Source organism: Acipenser ruthenus, chromosome 6, assembly GCF_902713425.1.
Source record: "Acipenser ruthenus chromosome 6, fAciRut3.2 maternal haplotype, whole genome shotgun sequence".
In the NCBI taxonomy this organism is placed as follows: Eukaryota; Metazoa; Chordata; class Actinopteri; order Acipenseriformes; family Acipenseridae; genus Acipenser; species Acipenser ruthenus.
In genome coordinates, this window is record NC_081194.1 from 9,218,472 (window position 1) to 9,229,767 (window position 11,296).

Here is an 11,296-nt window from a genome sequence, read left to right on the forward strand (position 1 = left end):
TAAGGTGTTACTAAAGTGAAACAAATCGTTCCATTTGATGCACAGCAAAAAAGAATCAGGCATCTGAAAGTAATGTTCAATTATCCAATTGGAGTTTTCAGCTGACTCGACCAGAAGCATAATTAGTACAGGAATGCATTCCAGATGTTAACAAGCTTGATTAGCCGCAGTGTATAGATAACAAGCTCATGTGTGTGTCTTTTTAAACTCGTAGTAAAACCAGGAATGCCACCGGGGTCTTCTTTCCATCCCTGTAGTAACATATTTAAAGTGTAGGCGTGTATTATTATTATTATTATTATTATTATTATTATTATTATTATTATTATTATACTGATTAATCATGCACCGGACCAATTGAATAAATATGCGACATGCTGGAGGTAATGTGACGTTGAGCTTGTTTTCCTCTATCTCACAGTACTTCACCAGCCGGCTGGTAACTGCAGAGGAAAGGATGTTACAGGTCAATAACACAGGCAACCTGACAGTTGTGATGCCGAAGAATTACCTGGAGTCCAAATTCAACAACTTCATGACTCTGTGTGCCATGGTACCACTTCTCATCTTCTCCTGCCTCAACTCTGTCCTTCATCAAAGGTAAGGTCTTCTTTCTTTCATAAAGCTAGCTTTAACTACACTTTTTTTTTTTTTAACAATAAATTACATTGTTGAATGTTATGGAATTGGCTAATTAACAGAACTGGTTAATTTAATAAAATTCCCCCATTTTTGTAATAAAGTTAGATTGTTGTATTGCATAGCATTCTTCACCCAGCCCCCGCACCCCCCCTCTTATCTGGAACATCATTAGCATTCTATGTATCAGGTAAAACCTCCTATCAGCACCCTGGGCTTCACCCCTTCATGGTGTTTTTGTGACCTCAGCACTGGTGTAGCACACCAACGTCTGTGGAAGGGAGGGGCTTTCTTTAGAATTAAAAGAAGGGTTGGGTGTTTCGGCTTGTTTTCTAAGCTTGGTTCTTCTGAGCGGTGCTAAAGCTGCCCCTGCCCATGCTCTACCAGGGTTCCCCAGAAGGTGCGCATCATGGGAAGCCTGGCTATCATTCTGCTGCTGTTCCTCGTGACTGCTGTTCTTGTCAAGATCTCCATCCTTCCGCTCTCCTTCTTTGTGCTGACGATGATCACAATCGTCTGTATCAACTGTAAGTGACGCCTGCTGTTTTACTAGTGTTGAACCAACGATCGCATGATCACGATTGTGTCTGTATCAACAAACAGTTTACCAATGATCATAAACTATGTGTATGAGTGATTATCAACTCTCCCACAGATACTTAAGACAATGCTCCTAGTGTAATGCTAGCTTGTTCAAATCTCAAAGACCTCTCCTGACTTACTTTAGAAGAATTTAACACTTCATTTATAAATGTTATTGAATGCCTTGATTGGCCTTGTTGTCTTTGGCTGTATTTTTCTCTGAAGTAGGTAAGGTTCAATAGCCATGCTTTTCTGTCCTTGCAGCTTTTGGAGCGATTCTTCAGGGCAGTCTCTTCGGACTAGCCGGCCTGCTGCCAGCCAGCTACACTACCCCCATCATGAGTGGACAGGGCTTGGCAGGCACATTTGCTGCCTTTGCCATGATCTGTGCCATTGCAAGTAAGTTTTGATTTAGTCTGTTTTACAAATATATTGAGAGTGAGAAAAAACACAGAAAAGAAAGCTACTGCTTTAAGGGAATGATGCACAGTTTTATTGCTTGTGGTAAAGTCTATATCATGGTAAAATAATTTAATTGTGGTATTAAACGAAAGCCATAAACAAACGCATCTTTTTCTCTGAGCAGTCTTTTGCTGCTCGGGCAGTGACCTCTTTTACGCAGTGCTTTTGAGAAGTAGCTGTTAGCTAATTACAATATACATGCTACCCTAAATATATATTTATTTTTCAGCAGTAGGGCTACATGTAAACCAAGACAATAGACTCTATGCTCTATACATTGATTTGATGTGCAAAAAAGAAAACCATGACAAGTCTAAGATGTGGGCTATGGAAAAACTGACAGATAAACAATCAAAGAAAAACTCCCAAACTCTTCCCATGCACCCTTCCTTCCAGGTGGTTCGGCGTTACAAGACAGTGCCTTCGGATATTTCATCACAGCTTGTGCGGTGATCCTCATCGCTATTGGTTCCTACATCGCCCTCCCTAAAATGGTAAGGGTCACTGTTACTATACCTTCAAATAAACCAGAGAACAGAGAAAATTAGTTCAGAGATTGTAGATCCTACCAAAGTTTTCGTACACTGTTTTATGTGCTCCGTGTGCTGCCATTGCTGGTAGTGTTACATGAACTGTTCATTGTGTTGATATGTAAATAAGTCCTGTTCGCCTGTGGGGCGTATCAGCCTCAACCTCCATCTCGATCTCCTGCCTGTCACTCAGTAGCAAATACACACACCCTCACGGCAGACGGATTACAAGCATTAATACAAGCATTAGTATCTTTCTAAACAAGGGATTTAGGGGAGCTCCCTAATAAAAGCTGAATCTCAAAACAATAATTGTGTGAATATAGTAATTGTTACAGCTGTGTATAATGATATTTAAAACAGGATTCATTTATCCTCCTTTTTACATATCCGCCCTTAACCCTTTGCAGTCCATTTATTAAATGCGCGTCAGGCACGCCAGGTCTAATTTATTTTCACACACGCAGTTAATTTTAGACGCGCAGTTTAAAAGTATTTTTTGTCCACAGTAAAACGGGTTTAAAAGGCCCTGCATAACAACAAAGCACTCACTAGGCATCTCCAGCCCCGCCCCACCCTTTCGTTCGCTATAGCTTTCACCTATGTAAGAAATAAATAATAATAATAATAATAATAATAGTCGTACATACCGATCAATCATCTCCTGATCACTCGTTTTATCACCAAACTCCTCAATAATGCGATCCAAGTCATTATTTTATTACTATAACGTCTCAAAAAAGCTCTGCAAATGTCCGTGTTCCAGCTTGTTTACTTATGACCGTTATCTGATACCAGGGCCATGTATGACTATTCATGAGATACGCCTTTTTTTTATTTTTTATTTTTTTTTCGACTTGTCTCAGCTCCTGTCGCTCCCACTCGGCCATTGAATGGTTTTCTCGGCTTTTTCCGGAGATAAAACGACTAGAAACCCGTTTTTTGCGTTTCTATAATGATGTCGGACCAGGTCCGACTATGGACCGCAAAGGGTTAATCTGGTCCCACCGCAGTCGGATAGGTGATGGATTACTGTACTGGAGTACTCCAATGCTACAACAGAGAGGCTGTGGGTTCTGCAGTAGTGGGGTGGTGATTTTAATGAATATGTTTTAAAGTAATTGTTCAAGCACTCTTTAACTTACCCCCTGTTGATTTCGAGGGGAACAAATACTATACATAATGACAGATAAAGAAGGTGTTCTACAAGCTCATCTGGCACACAGTTAGACCATGCTGATAATGTTTTGGAATGTAACCTTTGGGGAAAGACAGCTATAGTGTTTGAAAGCTGGCCATCTCTAGAACACGCTTGTAAACAAGATGGATTGTTTATCAAAGTAAAATAAAAATTGGTTTTGCTTATATTAAGTTAAGGTTTTGGCTTTCATTTATTCACTTGTTTTGTTTTTGTATTCATTTTACACAGGAATTTTTCTTGTTTTATTTGAATAAAGACAGCAGCCCTTCGACAAGCAGCAACGATGGCGAAACCAAGCTAGACCTGCTGAAGAAAGGTATGCCTTGGCTTGATGCTCTGCTTGTGCAGGAGGTTGTCAAGGCTCTGGTGCTGCTTTTCTGCACTTTGTGTTTTTGATGGTACAACTTCAGGCAGATTAATAACCTATACTGTATTGCTAGAAGCTACTGTACTGAAACAGATTTGGTTCTATTAAGATGCATGTCATGATCTGTTAAAGTATGCCAATATCGTTGTTGTCCGTATTACACTACTGGAACCAGTGGTTTCACTATATAGTATAATCCAGCATACAACAATATAGAGGTTGATCCTAGACACTGGTGTCCATGCTGCCTCATTGGCTCAGTCAAAGAAGCGGGGAGAGAAAGCAAGGACTCCCTGGTTGGGTATTTTATTGTTATATGGATCTCAGCTGTAGAATGTCATGTGTTAGGAAGAAGAGCGTGGTTCTTAAAGGCAGGTGTCCATGAATAGATAAATACAGGGCATGATCATTTGTAGTACAGAATGTAGACTGTTCCTAGAATATTCAGGTAATTGATTTGTAAGAGGAGGAATGTCTAGAATAATTCTTCCGCTTAATCCTTGGGTGCTATAGGACCACCTTCAGCCCCTTCCTGTAGATGAAACACGGTATCACACACCTTACTTTTTATAATGACTAGAATTCACACGTTGTACAAATATATACAAACAAAATTACAATAAACCGCCTAATCCTTCTCTTTTTGTGTGTTTCTTCTTTTTCTTTTAGCAGAACATACAAACGGGGCAGATAACAAGGCTGTCATAAGCCTCCCTGATGATCTTCACCCTCAAGTTTCAGTAGTTGCGATCTTAAAAAAGGTAACACATCTACATGCCACCCGAAACACCAGATCTCGTTTCACACAAAAACACACAAATGCTGCGTAACATGAGCCATTAATCATTTCAGAAATAACTAGAATAGAAATGTTACATACCACCCCCTATACAAATTCCCCATAGTAAACACATAGCATAGGTAAGCTTTGTAAAGAATCGCGAGGTATAGCCAAGCTTAAAATGCCCATTTCTGTATCAGACATGATACAATGTTAGCCACACCTCTACATTTCTTTTTTTCTCCAGCCTCACAAGCCACATTCTTTCATCTGCAGTTCATTATGTGTTGCCAGACGGGGGGGGAAGCGTTTTGTACAAGAAACGAAATCTAGTCACATAAATAAAAGATATTTGGACATTACAGGGTTAAAGGGTACATAAGGACCTTTTTATTTTATTGTCTTACATATTCCCATGTATTTCTACAACTTTTTTACTTAAGGTGTGTGTATTGTTTTAATTTTTTTTCTTTTACATTTTGACCACTTTTTTACACTTTTTTAAATTGCATTCCCTGCCTCAAGATGGCTTCACATGTACTTGCATGGACCTCTCAGAACTACATTCCCCATCATCCTCCTGCTCACTGGTAAATCCATCTCAGTGAGCAGGAGGATGATGGAAAATGTAGTTCTGAGAGATCCATGCAGGTACATGTGAAGCCATCTTGAGGCAGGGAATGCAATTTAAAAGTTTAAAAAAGTGGTCAAAATGTAAAAAAAAAAATTCTCTAAAACAATACACACACCTTACGTAAACAGTTGTAGCAACACATGGGAACATGCAACACATGTGGCAAATGAGGGTAAACTATGGTAAATGCATAGTCTAGCTATGGGAAAAGCATGGGTACCGGCAACAGAAGAGCTCCTGCGATGGACTGAGAGCGCTGCTGTTGTTGTTCCAGATCTGGGTGCTGGCGTTTTCGGTGTGCTTTGCGTTTACGGTCACTATTGGAACATTTCCCGCAGTCACTGCCGATGTGAAATCCACCGCTGCAGGGGACAGTGCCTGGAGTAAGTGTGCATGATATCTCTTTCACAAGTTTCTGACATCATATCATTATTGTTATGGTTTGTTTGTGTTAGGCTTTGAAGGTTAAAATGTTTTAATTTCACAGCCCATGTTTGGCACTGTTGGCTTCACTGGACCAAACATGGTCATTTCCTGTTTTTCAATTCCTTTTTAAAATTGGAATTGATATTTTAGAGACATAATGATTGTTCAACTGCTTTCATTTTGAAGCCCATTTAATTAACTAACAGTGACTTCAATTAAAGTAATTTGCTCCCTGTTAGAAGCTCATATTAACAGAATACTGCGAATTGCAATTTTGATCAATGCTGTTCTGAAATTGATTAAAAGGGAATGGGAATTGGGAATGGATTTTAATGGAAATGGAATTGACCCCGACCCTGCATAGGGGAGAGAAGCACTGCAGCATACTGTTGCATAATGGATTGATGGGTTTTTTTTGTTGGTTTTTAGGAAACTATTTTATCCCTGTCTCATGTTTCCTGCTGTTTAACCTGTGTGACTGGGCTGGAAGGAGTCTCACTGCGATCTGTTTGTGGGTAAGTCTTGATGCCAAATGGAAGAAGCACTTACCTTGCAGTAAACGGTTTTCTTAAGCATTAATGAACACTTCCTAGCCTGATCAAGGGTCCTTGTACTTGAACTGGTTAGTGCAACAACACTTACTCCAGGGTTGTGTCTACCCCCTGAGGCTGGAAACTGCGTGGTGTTCCTACAGAACATCAGCAAATTATCCATCCAAATACCATTTTTAATTTAAATGACCAAAAACAACACCTAATGAAGTTGGATTATGTCAAATATTACTTGACACTTGAAATATCTTGAAGTATCATGTTTTTTAGTGTTTTTTTTTTTTTTGTTAATAGATATAAAAATCAAAACTCAGATATTTGATGTGCACTTATTCTCATTTAGAACCCAAAAACGTTCTTAGAACCAGTGGATTACCCAATGCATATAATTTGCATATCATGTTTTGAACTTGGTTATTTCAGCATGTTTTGAATTTACTTAACCTTCAAACTTAAGAATGTGTTTGTGTTTTTGCGTAACCTTTTACAGTGAATAAGAAAGCTATTAAGCAGCGGGAACAGTATCATGTGTCATGACACCAATTTTAAAATGTGTCTTCCGTTACTTCTTGCCTGAGGGTAAACAAAATTACAACCAATGTTGTACAATCTATTTTCTTACCTCTTACTGGATTTAATAACATTGCAGTGCCTGTATGTTGTGCTAAGAATCTTTTGGTGTGTCATTCTTGTATATTAAATTGGTTAGTTTTTTCATGCATTCATTGACTATACTGTATTGTGAAAGGATGGCGTCACAGCCAAGGCTGATGAATGGCAAGAAGCAGACCCAGAGTCGGGAAGCTGCAGTTTTAGCGCAGATGCACACTTTTATTAACAATACAGAAACTCAAAATAAAATGGTTAAACAAAAACACTTCAATTCAAAACAGCACCCAAGCTGAGCTATCATGGTGCTTGGACTGAGAGCACACCCTGCTGCACTCAGCCTCTCCCTCAACTAACCAACCCCCATAAACACTCCTTTGTTCTCTTTTATACCATGTGGCCAGGGGTGTTTGACAGTCAAATATCCAGTCACCACCTAGCCACATTCTACACTTTTTTCCATTCAATCAATCACACCATTCATCACTTAAACAATTTAATACAATCAAACACAATTTCCATCAGCACACACCCACACCCATGTGCAGAGCCTGTTCTGCACACATCCTCCCCCTACTCTGTCACACGTATACACATATCTCAAATACAACCCTACTGATAAACTACTGCATTCTTTTACATTTTCTGTAGATCACATACAGGGTTAAATTTGAATTATGGAGCTGCTATCCCTATATAGTGGCATTTAGTATCAAACGTCAATAAAACGACACCAGTAGCAACAGCAGCACCTTCTCATCTCCTGTAAAGCATTGTGTTACAAGCTCAAATTCTCCCATCAGGACCCTGCTGCCCATAAAGCTGTTGCTCCGAGGAGCTCAGACAGTTCACTGTATACCATGCGTCTGTTTTACTGAATAGAATGCTGATTTGTGCTTCTTCTTCAGCCTGGCAGTGACAGCTTTCTCTTGCCGATCATGGTGGTGGCTCGCGTGGTCTTCGTGCCCCTGTTCATGCTGTGTAACGTGCAGCCTCGGGAGAACCTGCCCGTCCTCTTCGGTCACGACGCCTGGTACATCGTCTTCATGATCCTCTTCGCCTTCTCCAACGGATACCTGGCCAGCCTCTGCATGTGCTTCGGACCCAAGTAAGGAAGTGGCCGCTGGGGGCAGCACCACGCGCGAGAAACGAGTGCTGTAGAACTGAGAACCGTTTAAGGAATATCCACTGTTCCTTGGTGGGGATTGCTTAAAATAGGGATTTTGGTTGCCTTTTGGTTAAAGCGCTGTAGACTGTGTTAGTGTGGTGCTGTTACTCTGTATTAAATGTAGATACTTGTATATAAATGTGTGTGTGTACATGTTGTTTAGCAATAGTCCTGCCATGGCTATTACCATGCCTATGGCTATTGTTGTTGTTGCAGCATTTAGATTCTAGTCTCAAAGTTCAGCTCAAATGATATAAATTCTGATTATATTTTACCAGCGAAGGAAGTTTTAAGTGTACAAGAGATACAGTTAGATAGGTCATCTGTCAAGGGTGATCAGGCACTGTCTGCACAGCTGGCTTTCCTTATTGTACCCAGGGTCCGACCCTTGAGAAGGAGAGGTAGTGTTGAGGGTATAGATTTAATGCTTGCTGGAAAATATTCTTTCTTGTTTCGTCCACAGGAAAGTGGCCCCTCATGAAGCGGAAACGACTGGGGCCATCATGGCCTTCTTCCTGTCTCTGGGCCTGGCCCTGGGTGCCACAGTCTCCTTCCTGTTCCGGGCGCTGGTATAACGACACAGATGAATCCCCACAAGTTTTGATTGCACTGGAAACAAGAAGGAAGCTCACCTCTGCAGACGCTCGTTACCGGGTATTAGACCAGCCTTGATTTTATACACTAGCGGGCTAGAGGGGAAGCGTGCCTTAAAAATGAGATTCAATTGTTAAATTAAAAAAATGTAAATTTACACTGCTTTTTAAACTGCTTTTTTTCAATTGTTTCAATCATTTTTATATATTTTAAGTGTTTTGCTTGTTTAAAAAAAAAGTACATTATGTAATGTGCTAACAATATGCTTAAGTTTTATCAGTTGTGTGTGTGTTTTTTTTTTTAATATCTGCTGTTTTGTTTCTTGTTATATTTTTTAAACGTTTTATTAATTTTTTGTTTTTTTAATATACTGAAGTACTGGATAGTGAACCCTGATGCTGTATAGAGAGAAGTGAAGCTGAGTTTCAACTGGAAACTCATATAGAAACAATGCACTGCTTAGCAACGCACATTGTATTAGTCCTTTTTCTGGTTAGTTTCCTGTTTTATCAATTTCAGTATGTTTGTTACCATGTAGATAGTGGAGTTTCTAGTATAAAAAGTTGCATTGTAACTAGCTGTAATATCAATATGAAGTGATGATAAAAGGTAGGATTTATAAGCCATATGTACAATGAAAGCCAAGAAATTTGTGACAAGCAATGGCTTTAATGATACAATGATCTAGCTTAAAGCAGTATTAAAGCGCTAGCTATGTGATTAGATGTCGTGTTTGTAATTAAATGCGGGCAGACAGACACTAATTAGATAGAGGTAACATGGGAATATCTCTGTCAAATTTTAGGATTGCGTCTTTATAGAATTATCATCAACCTTGGGTATACAGTAATTGTAGACCGTGAAAATAAGGGGGATGTTAACAAATAAATGTAACCATGTTAGATCAGAGCTGCCGTTGTCCTTAAATATGTGGAGAAAACAGTTGGTGGGAGTGAGTCTTCCAGACTTTTCACAGAACCTTATTTTGTATACTAATCTAGTAACGCTTAAAGAAACTTGTAACATTGTTCGATAGTTTAGAGGAGCAGATTGAGGCGAATGTAGACATTTTCTCAGTGCCTTTTTTTAGTATATAGTTTTCACATTTTTTTCCACCTGTATAGCACCTGTATTTTATGTATTTAGTATAACTCACGTTACATCATTTTTATCCTATTCAGTCACTTTCACTCACATACAACCTAAAGAATGACATGACCAAACATCAGGCACACAGTTTGGGAACCTGTGTTTTAGAGCAGGGGTAGGCAACCCTGATCCTGGAGTGCCACAAACACTTCTGGTTTTTGTTTTACCCAAGCCCTAATTGAGTCAATGATTGGCTTAATGGGTCAGAATTGCCATGTGTTCCAGGTATTTAGCAATTGATGATTAAGAGATACTTACAGGCACTCCAAGACCAGGGTTGCCTACCCCTGTTTTAGAGTACAAGAGCAAGTTCAGTAGTTCGGGACAAACACCAATCACAAAATGTTTTAGTACAAATATTTATTGTGGAGAATGCTTAGTATGCGATTTTACAGAAAAGTATGTTGTATATACACATTCATTTGGCATCAAACCTAACTTGGTTTGAGGGTTCGCTGCCTGGCCGACTGGACGAGGCTGAGACCCCCATTGATAAAACATAAAAATTGTTATTAAGAAAGGTGGAGATGGGGAGGTGGTGGGTTACGATGAAATCAAAACGCAACTGAGAGATAAGTGGTGGGTATTTATAGTGCTAACAATCTTAATTGGCTAATGTGTAAATTGAATGATTCAATTTGGTGACGCGGAGATTGGTGTCTGACCCTCCTCCCGAACTTTAATTATAAATTTCATTAGGCGAATGTGTGAGCAGAGTTATATCAGTGTCCCCCTGCCAAGCTTCAGAGAAAGCCATTTATTCAAGAAGGAGCCTCAAACAATTGCGAATAAATGTAACTGATTAACAAAAGTTGATTAACTCTGAATCAGCAGCTTGTTGCCAAAGTGAACAGAAATGTACTAGTTTGAACTGGAAATGTGCCAATGTGACTTCCATTTTAAAATCTATGTATAATTCCATCTAGAGACTAGGGTTTGGGAAGCTGCAAAGAGGTGAAACGAATGAATGAAGTTTATAATGAACAATACTGAATAAATGTCACTGCTGACTGTATTTGTTTGCAGTTCCTTTTTCTTCATATTACTGCATTTGAACAAGACCCACTCTGCAAGGTTGAATGCCACGGGATCTTACCCACAAAGTAGAATCTTGCCTAAACATCTGAAGGATGGTTTAGCTTTACTGGATCACCACTGATAAAACCAAGATTATTTTACTTTAGATAGTGAAGTAGGGATTATAAGCTTAACAAACTAACGACTAACCAGGATGTGTATATAGACATTACACCAGCTGCAACCACCAGCTAACGTGATGTGAAGAATACCAGGAGCCGAAACCAACTGTGGGCTGTGTACCTGATAAGCTGCATGCAAGGACAGAGGGAGAACTACCCCAGAGCCAAGTACAGAAACTTCCAGAAAGTTCGTCTTAGCCCCTGCGGCAGAAGCAGCACCAATCACTAAGTGACAAATGGACTCGCACACCTATGCGGCAAACTTTAACCAATAAGCGGTACTAAATGTGCAATCATAATGAGGTATAAGTAACGTTGCAAACTGTTGTTCTGAGAGCTTGCCTTGTGAAATTCCACTTGTGTAATCTCCCGGGCTTGTGATTAAAGCTTTTCCTTTCTACAAA

At 39.6% G+C, this 11,296-nt stretch overlaps 1 protein-coding gene across 8 annotated transcripts in view; it reads left to right on the forward strand.

Annotated features, from left to right (window-relative positions):
• Window positions 1-11,296, forward strand: part of LOC117411299 (equilibrative nucleoside transporter 1-like) — a 53,986-nt gene extending 42,690 nt beyond the window's left edge. For 7 of the 8 annotated variants that reach the window (XM_059024938.1, XM_034018588.3, XM_034018586.3 and 4 more), the window contains 10 exons: window positions 422-600; window positions 1,027-1,166; window positions 1,486-1,620; window positions 2,080-2,177; window positions 3,643-3,730; window positions 4,451-4,542; window positions 5,471-5,579; window positions 6,052-6,137; window positions 7,691-7,890; window positions 8,414-11,296. In XM_059024938.1, coding sequence (XP_058880921.1) covers window positions 422-600; window positions 1,027-1,166; window positions 1,486-1,620; window positions 2,080-2,177; window positions 3,643-3,730; window positions 4,451-4,542; window positions 5,471-5,579; window positions 6,052-6,137; window positions 7,691-7,890; window positions 8,414-8,525 — 1,239 coding nt within the window. In that variant the 3' untranslated portion in view covers window positions 8,526-11,296. The remainder of the gene's footprint in view (window positions 1-421; window positions 601-1,026; window positions 1,167-1,485; window positions 1,621-2,079; window positions 2,178-3,642; window positions 3,731-4,450; window positions 4,543-5,470; window positions 5,580-6,051; window positions 6,138-7,690; window positions 7,891-8,413) is intronic. The other variant, XM_034018593.3, reaches the window with a different exon arrangement.